Below are 17,178 nucleotides of genomic sequence, written 5' to 3'. Positions count from 1 at the left end.
GTAGAATCACTGTCACTGTCTAGAGCTCCTAAGTCAAGAACTGGGAACTCAACTCAAGTACCAATAGATGATCAGGGAAGGATCAGAGGAGGTGCAGAAACTTTTGTTGAAATATTAGACTATAGCCCTTGGACCAGAACGAGCTTTTGGGCCTATACCAAGAGAAAAGCATCATAGAAGGTCTTGAATACTAACCACATATGAAATCCAACTCCTCTTTAATCTGGACCAAAATCAATACTTAACATATCTCTGTTTAGCCAGCTTTTTTAATATAAGAAAGCCCTGAAATATGGGCTGGAACAATCCATAAGTGGTCAGAAAGGGACTGAAACTTGTTCTGGCCTTGAAAGATAGACTGAGTTTGAATAGGTAGAATGAAAATTAAAGATGAGAATGAGAAAAATGGAAAGAGAAATCTAAGCAGAGAAAATAGCATTTAAAAAATTCAAGTTAATATTTATTTTCAGTACTCTTTCAAAAAGAACTACACTTATTCCAAACCCAGCACTTGTTAGAAAGCATTTGAATTATTACAAAGTATTGTAATTTCTGGTGTTTGTCTTGTCCACTAGATGAGATCAGGGACTAGACTAGGTATTGCTCATCTCTGTATTTCCAGAAGCATAGCAGAAGGGCTGCCTTCAGTGGCTACTTGGTTAGTTCTTATTAAGTGAAGGAATTTATTTGTTTGAGTGATTACAGGCAGGAGAATTGCATTTGTAAAACAAACTGGTAAGGTCTCTGTCAATGAGTGTATTTTCCATTTTGCTTTTTTAAATTGTGGTTAAAAAAAATCTCATATCTTAAAACTTACCATATTAACCATTTTAAGTGTATAGTTTAGTATTTAAACTATACCTTAATTTTTTTTTTACAACACTGTAAAACAGATCTCCATAACTTTTCATCCTCCATATCTGAAATTCTATGCTCATTGAAAACAGCTCCCTGGGGCACCTGGGTGGCTCAGTGGGTTAAGCCGCTGCCTTCGGCTCAGGTCATGATCTCGGGGTCCTGGGATCGAGTCCCGCGTTGGGCTCTCTGCTCAGCAGGGAGTCTGCTTCTCTCTCTCTCTCTCTCTTTCTCTCTCTCTCCCTCTCTCTGCCTGCCTCTCTGTCTACTTGTGATCTCTCTGTCAAATAAATAAATAAATAAATCTTTAAAAAAAAAAAAAAAAGAAAACAGCTCCCTTTTTCTACTCTCTCCCAGTCCCTGGCAATCACCATTTTACTTTCTATTTCTATGAATTTGACTACTTTAGATATCTCATATAAATGGCATCATACCATGCTTGTCCTTTTGTGACTGGCTTATTCCCTGCAGCATTATATCCTCAAGGCTTATCCATATTGTGTAGTATGTGACAGGATTTCTTTCCTTTTTGAGGCTTCATAGCATTGCATTGTACTGTACACCACATTCTGTCGATAGATATTTGGCTATTGTTGATGACTATTGTAAATAGTGCTGCTCTGCTCACAGGTGTGAAAATGTTCTTTTGAGACCCTTGCTTTCAGTTCTTCTGGGTATATATCCAGAAGTGGGATTGTTAGATCATATGATAGTTCTATCTTAAAATTTTGAGGAACTGCCATATTGTTTTCCATAATGATTGCCTCATTTTATAATCCTACCAACAGTGCACAAGGGTTCCAACTCTTCCACATGCCCACCAACACTTGTTATTTTCTGGGATTTTTAAATAGCAGCTAACCTAATCGGTAAAAGGAGATATTTCATTGTAGTTTTGATTTTCATTTCTCTGATGATTAGTGATTTTGACCATCTTTTCAAATGTTTGTTGGCATTTGTATATCATCTCTGGAGAAATGTCTGTTTGACTCCTTGGCCCATTTTTACATTGGGTTATTTGATCTTTTGGTTTTGTGCTGTAGGAGTTCTTTATATATTCTAGATACTAATCCTAATTCTGGATAGATGATTTGCAAATGTTTTCCCCCATTCCATGGACTGACTTTTCATTCTATTCATTGTGACCTTGATGAACAGAGGTTTTTAAATTTAATGTAGTACAATTTATCTGTCTTTGTTTTTGTTGCCTGTGCTTTTGGTGTCATACCCAAGAAATCATTGCCAGATACAATCTCATAAAGATTTTCCCCTGTTTTCTTCTAGGAGTTTTATAGTTTGGGGTTTTATTTTGCTTTTAATAAAGTCTAAGATAATTAGAAAATGCAAAACTCTTGAATCTGAAAACACAAAACATGGATCAAGACTAAACTTGGGTTTTAAAATATAGATTGCATTATCATTTAACACCAGTTAAACTTGAACAGAACTGTCTCCTTTCCCATGCTCACAAAAGCCTTCATTCTCACTGAAACCTTCATCTGACAAATCTTTTAAATAAATGCTCTTCAGTAGTAGTCAGTGTAATAGATAGTGGTGATCTTTGTAGGACAGAGTTACTTTGGATGGATGGTTTCATCCTAAGCTTCCCCAGGAAGGGGTCCAGTACTTCTAGAAGAAGCTTAAGGGTGGGAGAAGGAGCTGTCCTATTTAGAAGTTCTGAAATTCTCATAAATTTTGAGCTGCCATAGGGATTCTGGACTCTTTTGTCCTGCTAAGGAAACTCTGGTAAAAAGAGATTCCTCTTGGCCTAAAGAGTCTTCATCCCTACCATCGGATGAATAGAACAGAACTTCACCCTACTTCCTACATATCCAGCCTATAGATACCAAAACAGTTATTATAATGGTATCTGGAAGTACAGACAGAATCCATTAAAACTTTTACTTATCTATAATAAAAAGGTTATTTTTTCCATACAGTGAATATCTGAATGGAAAATGAAAGCTCAGGTTACATGATATCAAAATGTTGATATTATGAAAAGTCTGTTTGCCTGTATTTATGTTTGGGTGTATATGGGTAGAAAAAGAAACCAATTGATTAACTGTTGAACTATTTTATGCAGTTGTTTTGGCATTATGTAGATATGATATTAAGGAATTTTATAGCTTTGATATCTCTTTATTTTATGGACCATAAGATTTTGAGTTATCACGAACAGGTTGTTTTTCTGTCCATATGAATATCTCAAATACAATGAATTACTGTAGACTTAAAAAAAAAAAAAAAGCACTAAGGAAACTACAACTGTGCTCAATTCCACATTCAATATGCCTCAACTCTGCTTCCTGCTTCACATATTTCAACTCAACTCAACTCAACTCCCTGTTCAAACATTTCAATCTTCAAACACTCCAACAAAAAAATACTCAAAAATATCCAGGAACTGGAATGACAGAATAAGATGTTTGTTTGTGTAAGTATAGCAACTCTCTACTGTGTTTCCTCGGTTCCGAAAGCACTTTTTTGCTTGGAATCCACTTCAAAGAGGCCATGATATTTCATTTCCTAGTTCTTCAATCCATCAATTTAACTTCCAACTGCATTCAGTTTAACAACATACTATTCCAAGCAAACAGGATGAATGTCTTTATGAATGTCATGAAAGAATTTCATTGGCAATTGCTAAAGGGCTGAATGATTGAAGAGCAAGTTCAGAAATAAAGAGTAAAGATACTTGAAGGTCCTTGTCTCTCAGCTCTCCTCCCTAACCTAATAATATTCAGGGAGTCAATTATCTAAAATACAACTGGTATTTCATTTGAAAAAGGTGACCAGTATTCTGAATACTTTATTTAGTATATAGATATTTGGAAGCTATCCAAATAATTAATTAAAAGGCTTAAAAAAACTTTTATTCTAAATATTTGTCTTTATATGAAAAATTAAAAGAATATATCAGTTGTTGATAATTGCTAAATTTATGGCAGTCTTGCAAAACACTGCTTTTTAAAAAATGACTCTAAATGTATTTATTTAAGATTATGAGCTTATAGCACTTTCATATAATCAATGCATTTCATTTCCTTTCCTGTGTTATATTGTGTTATACTTATTTTCTCTTTCATTTAAAATTTTGAAAATTCTTCAGGAGAATATTTGTGATAACCTTAAATTAAAATCCATAAACAATAGGAATTAGCACACAGGAAAATAAATACATATGGTAAGAGCGCAGCATGGATTCCATTATTAATTAACTCTAAACTAATTAATAATTAGCTCTGGGAACTGGAGCAAAAATGAAAATATGAGAATTTATAAAGCTTTATTTATTCAAAAAGGAAAACAAAAACAAAACAAGTATCAATTAGTCTGGGAAATCACTTTTCTGACACTAAATTCTAGGATTAATTTATTACATCAGTTCATGCATCTAAGACTTGTACAACATAAGAGATAATCTATGTTTTGTAAAAAACAGAGAAATTTAGTGTGTGACAGTTTTACACTTGTTACTGAATAAAAAGTCATTAAAATATTACATCATAACTCAATGGAGTAATTTTTCTAAGTGGTTACACTAATTGAGGCTGCCATTGTTTTTAATGTAGCTGAACATAAGCAAGGCCCGAGTTGGTCACCTCAAGGATTACAGCCTTTGTTAAATTAGACTTTTTTGGGTAGAATGTCAGCTGAGACCTAGTAATGTTGACTAACTTGAGAAAGTAGGAGAAGATTGGAGGAGCAGAGCTCGAAGTTAACATAAGTTCCAATGTTTAATTCATCTTTGTTTTCTTGCTCTAGTACTTTGGAAGTGTTGCTGAAATTATCAAGAATCATCAACATAGCCCCCTGGTTCTTATTGACAATCAGAATAATACAAAAGATTCGACAAGACTGAAATATGCAGTTAAAGTTTCATAGATCTTTTTGAAAAGGGTCAACATCATTGCTTCAGACATTTTCCTTATTTCTGTTTTTGAGAAAAAGTCCCTAAACTTCTTATTTTGGATTCTGAATCATCCAGTGATAGTATAGAAGATGGAGGCAGCTTCTGAGGTGGTCATCCATTTCTTTATAAGAAGCTCACACGGACTTGTTCTATTGCCTGACCTGATGAACTGTGAATATTTGGTGAGATTGAGTTATCATGCTACTAATATTCTCCAAATAAACATCTTTATTTAAAAGAAATAGGTGTAAAGTCTTTTTAGTCATGTAAGAAAATAACACTCTATTTTCAAATATAAGAAAATCATATTCTTGGATTAAAACAAAGCTGCTGGAAATTTGGGCCAGCACAATTGTCACTGGTGTACTAATGTAATATCTACTGCCCATGCTTGACAATTATGTCTTGGTTGAAATTGTAATATGTAGAAAATAAAATATAGGTAATGTGCAATATTTATAAGTACTGATTAAGGGGGATGTCCATTTTGCGAGTGGGAAACTGCAACTAAGCTGTGGGAAATGTACATACCCAGCCATGGAAGATGTATATAGAGATGAACTTTCTAGAAGATCTTGTCCACAATTTGTTGTTAGTTTTGCTTATTAAAAATGGTTCTACTCTCTTTGATCTGCATGTCTATTAAGTGGGTCCTTGATACAAGGTTCTAAGGGGGATGAGAGCAAAACTAGGGAAAAATCCCTCAGAACAAGAGCAGAAAAGCAGACATTGATGAACACTAAGGAATGAAAGACATACCATTAAGAGTAGTCATATCCAAGGTCTTAGATCATCCTAGAAATGTAATATAGTTTGTCATATCAAAGCCTTTCATTCTACTCTGTACCTTAAACAGGCCCTTAAATGATAAATCAACTCATTAAGATAAATCAGATAATTAAGTGAAGAATATACTTGATTACAGAATAAGATAGCAAAATCTGAAAAGATTTTGAAAGGCTAGAAGGCAGTATTTCAGAGTAACGAACACACAGACCCACTTATAAAGATAATTGTATTTCTAGCCTCTAGAACTGAGAGACAATGAATTTCTGGGTTTTTTTTCCTTTTTTTTTTTTTTTTTTTTTTTTTGATTTTTTTTATTTATTTGACAGACAGAGATGGTAAGTAGGTGGAGAGGCAGGCAGAGAGAGAGGAGGAAGCAGGCTCCCTGCTGAGCAGAGAGTCCGATGCGGGGCTCGATCCCAGGACCTGGGTATCATGACCCGAGCCGAAGGCAGAGGCTTTAACCCACTGAGCCACCCAGGCGCCCCAATTTCTGGGTTTTTTTTAAAGCCACTCCATGTACGATACTTTGTTATGGTAGCCCTAGGAACATAGTACAATCCATATACATTTTTGACAGTGAAATCAAATACAAATGGGTTTTTGGAAATTTTGTATGGAAAGGTCTTCTTTTTTTTTTTTCCTTTTAGGAAAACAATGGAATCATTTAAAATGTTAGATGACTCACAATTGAACGAAAACTGGGTTTATCTTTTGTAAAGTAAAGCATCCATTTGTAGTTAAAGTATGAGGTTTCTGTTTCAATTTTTCTCAGTGTTATAAGGAATTATTTTCTACTTGAAGAAATTCCCACTAATTCCTTCTGCTACCACAGTGATCCTGGCTCCATAACAACTTTTTTGCATTCATCCCCTCTCTCTGCTCCCAGGTAGCCTATTCCAACTAAGTGAAGGAGAATAGCCATGAGATAATACTAATCCAGATGACTGACATTCAGCTCTGCTAGGGTCAGTTTCTTGGAGCAGAGGCTGGGAGAATTTCTGGGAGGTAAGCCAGTCTCTGTTGAGGGATCCACTTCTCCCCTAAGCTGGAGAAACACCCTATCCAAGACAGCAGTCTTTTCCTCCTTACCTGTTATAAGAGGATGACCCTACCTACTTCTCTAAAACCTTCCTAAGCTACTCTGTGAAACTAGAAAAGCTTTCAAAAGCTCTCAATGGCCCTGTCCGTGATCCGCAGTGTTTGACCAGCAGGTGGTTTTGCATAGGAAGATGTTCAGGCGAGCTAGGTGGTAGAATAAATTCACTAGTCAAGGAGAAGTACATCACGTAGCAGCTCAAGGAATCTAACCACTACAGTTCCTGTTTTATGTTTAAAGGGTGTTCCAAACTCCATTGCAGCTGCAGTGGGAGGAGGAATGTTCCTTTGTTCAAATTGACAACAGAGATGGGAAGAGGAGGCCAGTGGCCACCAGAAGCCTGAAGTGTGCTATGACGAGTCAGCCAAAGCAATGGTCCACACGCCCTCCAGTCTGGGAGCTAAACCCATCCCACTGCAGCTGTGACAGGCTTGCCGAAAAGGGAGGCCCAGAGAATAGAATGTAGAGATGTGAACAAGACATGATCTTCAGCCAGACTGAGTTCCTGTCTTTCAAAATGGCCCTAAGATGCCGTATAACTCAGCCGCTGTTTCCAGGCAGCTTTGCAAGGAAACCACTGAAACACCTGCCTCCCAGCAAGGCTGGTTGCACTGAGTGCCCTTGGCACTCGGCAGCTGTGTCTAACCATGAGGTGAGGAGGCAGCGGCTTCAGAGTTAGGTTGGGGTACCCTAGTCCTACCATTTATCAGGTTGTTATAGGGCATGTTCTTACTGTTCTAAGCCTCAGTATATACATTTGTAAAATGATATCTGTCTAGTAATGATACAAGAATCAAGATAAGCTAGTAAATGTTAAATACCTAGCATTTAGTTGTGCCTAATAATATTAATTTCTAGTCCACTAACAATATCTCCTTTACAGATAAAATGTAGTCCATGGGCAATCCTTCAAAGAAACCCATCTATAAGTATTTTTGAATGTTTAATAATTTTAATTTTGTCTCAGGAAAATCCCATATATTTCTCTATGCCCATGGTTATTAATCTTTTGATTATTATAAAATTCTTTGAGAATTTGATAAGCGCTAAGGGTGTTTGCCCATAGCGCTTATCAGAACGTGGTAATGCATACACACAAACTCTACTCAAATTTCATGAGATACATGGTCCCCTAGGGTCTGTCCATGGACCACAGGTCCAAGGATACAAGGCTAAGGACAGTTGCCCTACATCTTAAAATGTGAAGCATCAAAATGCATATATTTTTCTACTAAGGACCTGAAAGTAACTCTTCCGTGAGCCAAGAAGCATGAGGCTACTTTGGTTTAGTGCAAGGGCTTAAGAGTGTGTTGCCTTAATCTCTGTTTGTAATCCGTGCTTCACCAGTAATAGATAGTGTGAACTTCACCAAGTTATGTGTCTTGGTTTCCTCATAAAATGGAGATGGTAATGCAACCAACCTTATGGCGTTGTTAAATGAGTGTATTAAATATAGTAAAACTTGGAAATGTTAATTATTATTCTTTAATTCAACCCGCCATCATTTACTGAGCCTTGTCTATGTCTGTCCATATGTATGTCAGGCACATGAAACACACAAGTAATCTCAAGTCCTTGAAGGTAACTAAACAGCCATCCAAATATCTCCTAATATCAGAGTCATCACTTTATAAAAATATCAAACAGAACCTTTATCCAGGATGGTAATTGTACTTAAAATAATGGTACACAATTAAAATAACCCTTCAAATAAATAATGTTAAGTGGAATAAAAGTCCCTACTTAAAAGAACTTGCCTGTTCTCTTAAGTGCAGTGTGCCCCCCACATTTTCCCCCTAGACAAATGTAGAACTTCTAAATTTTGTCTGTTATCTTTTTCCTACCTATAAATGGGCCCGCTTAGGCCTAGGTTTTAATCCTGTTGGCTCTGTCCTTCACTAGCTGTATCATCTTGAACAAAATGCTCGGTGAACTTGTTTTTTTTATTTACCTTGTAGAGTTTTTATAAGACTAATATATACAGATACCTAGACATAGTAGGTTCCTACAAATACCTCACTTGTAAGTCTAGAGGCAAAAGACAATTTGAAGATTATTGCAGGAAAGCTGTTGTGAGAAGATATGGGGCTAACCTCTGGTAGGTGACCAGGGTCCCATAAAGAAACAGATATAAGGGAAATGTCTAAGAGGCACTAAGACTAAACGACTAAGAGGGAATGGTGACTGGCCACATATGGGATATAGGGTGAAATATGAGTCCACACTGATTCCATTGATTCAAGGCTGGATAACTAGAAGCCTGAAACGGCCTCTGACTGAGAGAAAAAAGTCTGAAGGGAGAGCTGACCTGTATTACATCCTTGACCTCATGGTTCTAAGAGTCTCAAAGGCAGTTCATTGACTAGGATATCAGAACAAGTCGGAAGACTTAAATTCATGTATAGACTCATTAATAGGAAAATGTATTGTATTGTATTGTATTGTATTGTATTGTATTGTATTGTATTGTATTGTATTGTATTTTATTGGCTTGGTAAGAAACCTTAGAAAATATCCAGGAAGCTGGGGCATTAGAGGAACTGCATTAAATGTTAACATGATACTGGTGGTTTTACATTTTTGTTTGGTTTTCAGGATGACATAAGGAAATAGTGTTTTATGAAGATTGTTCTGAAAAGGTACACAAAACTGAAAGGCTGGAGGCAGACAGACTGGACTTTGGATTAACTGAGGCCTGGAGTAGTGAGGCTCCAGATTAGTATGGTGGGAGCAAGAAGGGAAAGGGAGGAGAACCCAGAAAAGGACCCTCCAGGACTTGGAGGTCAGCACAATGTGTTTGAGATTCATCCACATCATTATGTGTATCATAGTTGTTTTTTTTTTAAGTTGAGTAGTATGCTAGCATACGGATATATATCAGTTTGTTTTTCTGTACACTCATTGATGGAGTTTGATTGTTTCTGGCTTTTGAAGGATGGCAGTTGCTATGAACGGTTGTGTGGAAGTCTTTATGTGAACATCTGTTTTCATTCCTCTTAGGAGTGATAATCCTGGGTCACACGGAATATGTATATTTAACTTTGTAAAAACCTCCAAAATGTTTCCAAAGTAAATGTCCCACTTTACACTGACATCAGTAGTATATGAGAGTTCTGTTGGTCCACACTCTAATCAGCACAATACTATCAGTATTTTAATCATCCTAGTAGGTATGTAAGTAGTATTTCACTGTGGCTTTGTGTTTTATTAAGGACTAATGATATTGAACACCCTGTCATGTGTATATATCTTCCTTCTTTGAAATGTCTGTTCAAATCTTTGGCCCATAGAAAAAATTGGGTTGTCTTCTTTTTATTAAATTATAAGAATGTATTATATATTCTGGATGTAAGTTCCTTGATAAATAATATGTATTATAAATATATTATTTTGCTTCCCTGGAGTGAACCCTACTTGATCGTGATATATAACCTGTTTTATATATTGCTGATTTGCTTTGCTTTTTTTTTTTTTTTTTTTTTTACATGCGTTCACTAGGGATGTCGATTTGCTTTGCTTTTTTTTTTATTTGATTTTTACATGCATTCACTAGGGATGTCAGTCTGTAGTGTTCTTTTCTTATAATGTCTGTCAGGTTTTAGTATCAGGGGAATGATGGACTCATAAAATAACATGAAAAATGTTCCCTTTTCTGCTTTCTGAAAGGATTTGTAAAGCACTGATATTACTGCTTCCTTATATGTTTGATGGAATTCACCAACAAGGCCTAGATATAGGCTGGTGTTCTCTTTGTGTGAAAGTTTTAAATTATGAATTCAATTATTTAAATGGATACAGGCTATTGAGACTTTCTATTTTTTCTATGTGTTTTGTTAATTAATGTCTTTTAAATAATTTATCTAATTCAAATAGAATGTTTAATTTACATAAGGTTGATAGTAATATTCTCATATAATCCTTTTAAAATCTGTAGGGTCTGGATTAATATCCCCTCTTTCAGTTCTGATGTTGGTAATATGTATCTTCTTATTTGCTTTAGTCCAGCTAAAGATCATTTTTATGATCTTTCCAAAAATCCAAATTTTAGTTTCATTAATTCTATTATTTGTCTGTTTTCTATTCATTCATTTCCACAGATGCCTTTATTATTCCTTCTTTCTATGTATTTTGGGTTTAATTTTCTCTTCTTTATATGTTTTCTAAAGATGGGAACTTACATAAATAAGTTTAAAACATTGTTTTCTGATATAACTATTTAAATTTTTTTTAATGATTTTATTTATTTATTTGAGAGAGAGAGTGAGCATGAGAGGAGAGAGGTCAGCAGGAGAAGCAGACTCCCTGCCGAGCAGGGAGTCCGATGTGGAACTCAATCCCAGGATCCAGGGCCTGAGCCGGAGGTAGTCGCTTAACCAACTGAGCCACCTAGGTGCCCCTGATATAACTATTTAAAGCTGAAAGTTTCCCTCCAAGCACAGCCTTAGAGTATCTCACAAATTTTAATATAATTTTCTCAGTTTTATTCACTTCGAACATTTTCAGATTTTGTGATTTCTTTTCTTTAAACCATTGGTTGATCAGAAAAGTGCTATTTAATTCCTGAATATCTGACAATTTTCCAAATCTTTTTCTGAGATTGATTTCTGATTGAATTCTGTTGCAGACAGAAAATATAGTCTATATGAACTCAATTATTTTAAATTTATTAAAAATTGGAATGATCCAGTGGATGTCCCCTATATACATATAAAGGTAGAGGGTGGAGTGTTATAAAATTTCATTTAGCTCAGGGCACCTGGATGGCTCAGTGGGTTAAGCCTCTGCCTTTGGCTCAGATCATGATCTCAGGGTCATGGGATCAAGCCCCACATCAGGCTCTTTGCTCAGCAGGGAGTCTGCTTCTGCCTGCCTCTATGCCTACTTGTGATCTCTGTCAAATAAATAAATAAAATCTTTAAAAATTTTTGTCATTTAGCTCAAGTTGATTGGTAATGTTTCTTATGTCTTTTATGTCCTTAGTGGTCTGATTTTTTTTTTTTTTTTTTTTTTGCCACCTGTTTTATCAATTACTGAGAGTGTTGAAATATCTAACAGTACTTGTGGATTTGTGGATTTCTCTCTGTAATTCTGTTCATCTTTGCTTCATACATTTTGAAGCTTTGGTATTATGCACATAGAACTTAAGAATTGTTATATCTTCTTAATGAACAGATCTCTTTATCCTAAGTGTTTCTTTTTATCCCTAGCATTATTTTTTGCTTTCAAATCTACATATTTTTATCCTCATTCATAATTTCTGACTTCTAATGGGAGTGTTTTCACCATTTACATTTAATACAGTTATTGATGATTGGGTTTAAATCTACTTTATTAACATAATCCCATCTGGTTTTCCTCCCTTTTTCTCTGCTTCTGGTGGGTTGAAGTTTTTCAAATCAAGTCTATCTTCACTATTGAATTACTAGCTATATATCTCTTTATTCTTTTTAATGGTTGTTCTGGGGTTTACAAAATACATCTTTTACTTACAATTTATCTTCAATACAATACAATACAATACAATACAATACAATAGTGTATCTCCATTTCTCCTTCTGTGACTTTGTACTATTGTTATACATTTTACTTCTACAGGTTATAAATACCATGATGTTATTTTTTGCCTTAAATGATGAATTCTCCTTAAAAGAACCTAAACAAAGCAGGGAATGTCTTTTAATACTTATTCATTTACTAACATTTCCAGTGCTCTTAATTCCTTTGTATAGATCAAATATCCATCAGGCATTATTTTCCTGTCACCTGAAGCATTTTTCTTAATATTTAAGATAGTCCAATTTTGCTGGTGAGGACTTGTCTTAGATTTCTCTTGTGTGAAATTGTCTTTGTTTTATCTTCATTTTTGAAGAATAATTTTTCTAAAGAATTCAAGAATGACTTTTCCCCTTAATACCTTGTAGCTATCATTCCACTGTCTTCTGGCTTGTGTAGCTTCTGATGATAAGTATGCTATAATTCTTCTCTTTGATTCTTAGCACATAATATGTGCTTTTTCTTCTCTGGCCACTCTATACATTTTCTCTTTATCACTTGTGATTATGAAAATGTGATTATGGTGTGTCTTAGTGTGATTTGTCTTTATTCTTTTCCTGCCTGAGCTTCATGTTGCTCCTTAGATTTAGTTTTCATCAAATTTAGGAAAAAAACCCATTACTCCTGCAGATATTTTGCCTGTCCTCTTCCTTCTCCTCCCCTTCTGGGACTCCAGGAACACAAATGTCATTACTTGACATTACCTAACAGCAGCAGCCATGGAGATGTGCTGCTTGAATTTCCCCATCAAGAAAAAACTGGGCATTCAACTGTGAGGAATGCAATTAGACGACAGCCTTCAGCTGTTAGTGCTTTTAGAATCTACCTTGGGTTTTGAGCATCCATGCTCTTCCTAGACAGTCTTCACTCTGGTCATTTCTCCCCAACAGGGAACTCTAATGGGAAGTCTTTGACCAAATACACTCATTGAGTTGGCTGATTTTATCAGCAATGCATGGCAGACTGAAGCTTTCTATACCCAATCCTACTTCCATTCACAAATCCTGTTTTCCCACCAGTATCTGTACTATGGTTTCAAGGTTTTTCTTACTCAATTTTGTTCCCTCCCCTTTTAATTTTTCCCAGGCATTACTGTTCAATAAACCTCTTGCATTCCAAACTCAGCATCTGCTCCTCAGAAAACCCAACTAACAAGGTTAGTACCGGAGTAGTCCAAAAAAGTAGGCAGTAAGATAGGTCTTTGGACCAGATTACTAACCACCCAGCTCGTAGTGAGGACCTCATCCTGGGGGTATTTGAGGCATGGACCATCCCTGGTATAAAGTGGCAACCCAGTTGCTAATCTCCTGCAGAGAAAGAAGAAAACACTTAAGACCAAACTCAGGATTTAATAGAGTTGCTGAGTTGCAAAGAAAATTTAATTCTGAACCAAGACAGGTATGTTATGCCAGTGTGAGAGTCCTAGTTCAGAAAACCTAAGGCCCTGACAGGCGGGATGAGTATATCTGGTGATGAATGGTGATTTTTCCCAAAAGTGGATTAGGGATGCCCAGTGACACTCTTCAGTGTTTCTCAGCCACACAGCAGGTCCAGTTCTAGCCTGTGGCATCATCCCACTGAAGTTTTCCGCCACCCTACAGGCCAATTTCTGCTAACTGGCTCTAGCCAACCAGTGCTTATAAGCAAATTTCTCTCAGCCACCTAGTAGGCTCCAGCTTGACCACACCCTTTAGTGAGTTTCTGTGCCACTCAGTGGGGCAACTACCTGTGGACCAGCCTAAGGCTGCCCTTGCCTTCCAGTTTCTGTAACACTCAGCAGGTTGTTTACAACAGAGGAGCTCTTGCTGACCAGCATCCACCAATGAGTTTCAGAGCTTCTGAATTGACTACCGCTACAGACAAGCTAAAGTCTGCACCATCTAGCTGAATGTGCTATTGGTGGCTACAACCCCCTCAGTAAGGTCTGAATCTCAGACTAGGGATCCAGGGAGCCCTATTCTAAATGCTGAGTTTCTTCCTTGTTTATTCTTTTTCACTCCTAAAAATAATAGTCATTCCTACATTTGCCATTTCTGTGTTCCTATGGTAACCAGGTTTAACAGTTTCAGAAATGCCCAACCATTTGCCAAAGCATGACTTCACATTCTGACAGACTTTCCCCTTCTAATGGTTAAACAACTTTTACTAGGTGCTAATTTTAATGGCATTATCAATATATAATTTGCATACTATAAAATTCACCCACTTAAAACTATATGATTCAATGGGTTTTATTATACTGAAAGTTGTAGAATCATTACCACAATCTGCTAGAACATTCTCACCTCATAAATTCCATTCCTTTAAGCAGTCTATTCTCCATCAGTCCCCATCACAATTAACTTCTAATCTATTGTGTCTCTATACACTTGCATACTCTTGACATTTCATATGAATGGAATCATACAATAAATAAGTGGTCCTTTGTAACTGGCTTTTTTCATGTAGTACATTTTTGAGGTTCATCCAGATTACAGCATATACCAATTCTCCACTTCTCTTTATCTCTAATAATATATACTACAGACATACCACATTTTTTTTCATTCATTGGTTGATGGGCATTTGAGTTGTTTCTACTTTTTGGCTATTACGGATAATACTGCTCTAAACATTTGTGTACAAGTTTTTAGGTGAGCATATGTCTTCATTCTTTTATCTATATCTAGAAATGGAATTGCTGTGCCATATGGTAACCAGGTTTAACAGTTTCAGAAATGCCCAACCATTTGCCAAAGCATGACTTCACATTCTGACAGACATCTGAGAGTTTCAGTTTTGCACATATCACCAACACTTATTGTCTTTTTGATTACATCGATTTTAAAAGGTGTGAATTACTATCTCATTGTGGTTTTGATTTGCATTTCCCTAGTACCTAAAGATGTTAAGCATATTCTCATATGATTTTGTTATTTTTATATTTTCTTTGAGAAGTATCTATACAAATCCTTTGACCATTTTCTGATGTAATTGTCTTTTTATTATTGAGTTATGATCATTTTAATATATTTTGGGTACAATTCCCATATTAGGTAAGTGGCTTGAAAATATTTCTTCCATTCTTTGGGTTGTTTTTTCACTTTCTTGAGTTCTTTGAAACCCAATTTTTTCATTTTAATGAATTCTAATTTTCTTTAAAAAACCTTATTTTTCTTTGATTTCTGTGCTCTTGGTGTCTTTTAAGAAACTCTTTTCTAACCCAAGATCATAGAGATTTACACCTATGTTTCTTTTAGAGTTTTATCTCTAATATATAGGTCTTTTTTTTTTTTAAAGATTTTATTTATTTGACAGAGATTACAAGTAGGCAGAGAGGCAGGCAGAGAGAGAGGGGGAAGCAGGCTTCCTGCAGAGCAAAGAGCCCCAATGTGGGGCTCGATCCCAACCAAGACCCTGGGATCATGACCTGAGCCGAAGGCAGAGGCTTTAACCCACTGAGCCACTCAGGCGCCCCTATAGGTCTTTCATCCATTTTGAATTAACTTTTATATATGATGTGAGGTAGTGTACAAATGCATTCTTTTGCACGTGGATGTCCAGTTGTCACAGCAACAGTTGTTAAAAGACTGTTCTTTCCATATTTAAATGTCTTGGCATTCTTGTCGAAAGTCAATTGACAATTAATGTATGAATTTATTTCCGGACTCTCAGTTCTATTCCATTGATCTACATGTCTATTATGTCAGGACTCAACGGTCTTGATTAGAGTAGCTTTGTACAACTTTCTTCTTTTCTTCACAATTGTTTTCGCTATTGGTTATTGTGAATCCTCTGCATTTCTATATGAATTTTTAGAATCAGTTTGTCAATTTTTTGCAAACAAAGGCAGCTAGAATTCTGAAAGGGATTGTGTTGAACCTGTGGTCAATTTGGGAAGTCTTTCAATCTTAACAATATTAAGTCTTTGGGTCCACAAACATCAGTTGTCTCTACATTTATTTAAGTCTTTAACTTTTTTCTTTTACTTTTTCTTTTTTTTTAAAGATTTTATTTATTTACTTGAGAGACAGTGAGAGAGAGCATGAAGGAGGAGAAGGTCAGAGAGAGAAGCAGACTCCCCATGGAGCTGGGAGCCCGATGCGGGACTCGATCCCAGGACTCCAGGATCATGACCTGAGCCGAAGGCAGTCGTCCAACCAACTGAGCCACCCAGGCATCCCAAGTCTTTAACTTTTTTCAACAATGATTTGTAGTTTCAGTATAAAAGTCTTGCATTTTTTTTTTTTTTGGTCAGATTTATTTTTGTCCTTTAGCTGACACTCTAAATGGAATCTTTTTTCCTCAATTTAGGATTGCTTATTGCTAAAATCTAAAATCAAGTAGAACTGGTTTTTCTACTGATCTTGTATATCTGCACCCTTACTGATCTCATGTATAGATTATGAAAAAAATTTAGTGGATTCCTTAGGATTTTTCACATACAAATCCCATCATTTCATATTATAGATATTTTTAATTCTTCCTTTCCTACCTTTTTTTTTTTTCTTGTATTTGCCTAATTGCCCTGACTAGAATGGCTAGTATAATGTTTAGTGAAAGTGGTGAGAGGACATCTTTTCTTGTTCTTGATCTTAAGGGGAAGGTTTTCAGTCTTTAACCTTTAAATTTGACATTAGCAGTAGCCCTGAAGATAAAATCCCCCATTCCTGGTAATAGATAGAACAGAACTGACCTCAACTACAAAGAATTGTAATCATTTGTTTTGACTAGTCTGGTGGCTTTCTGGAAGACTGGCTCTTGTCTGCCTTGCCTGGAACTAAAGCTGCTACCTAGGGGCAATGTTGAAACATTAAAAGGCAAATGTTTTGGTTACTGTTGCCTGAGTAAGAGATAACAATTGAGGTAAGCAAGAGACTGACCTTTGAAAAGCTAGGGAGGACAGGCTGGGGAATGAATGATGTCCATAGGGCTTTGTAAAGTTACAACATGTTTCTGGGAATCTAGAAGACCACATGCACAGTCAGGG

General features: G+C 36.0%; 1 protein-coding gene across 10 annotated transcripts in view; it reads left to right on the top strand.

Moving 5' to 3' along the window:
• The window catches only part of BLNK (B cell linker), a 101,422-nt gene extending 96,409 nt beyond the window's left edge, over positions 1 to 5,013 (top strand). For all 10 annotated transcript variants that reach the window (XM_082722108.1, XM_082722102.1, XM_082722100.1 and 7 more), the window contains one exon: positions 4,624 to 5,013. In XM_082722108.1, coding sequence (XP_082578234.1) covers positions 4,624 to 4,743 — 120 coding nt within the window. In that variant the 3' untranslated portion in view covers positions 4,744 to 5,013. The remainder of the gene's footprint in view (positions 1 to 4,623) is intronic.
• Positions 5,014 to 17,178: the final 12,165 nt, after the last annotated feature.

Source organism: Mustela nivalis (assembly GCF_964662115.1).
Source record: "Mustela nivalis genome assembly, chromosome: 2".
Taxonomy (NCBI): Eukaryota; Metazoa; Chordata; class Mammalia; order Carnivora; family Mustelidae; genus Mustela; species Mustela nivalis.
This window is presented reverse-complemented; position numbering and strand designations above follow the sequence as displayed.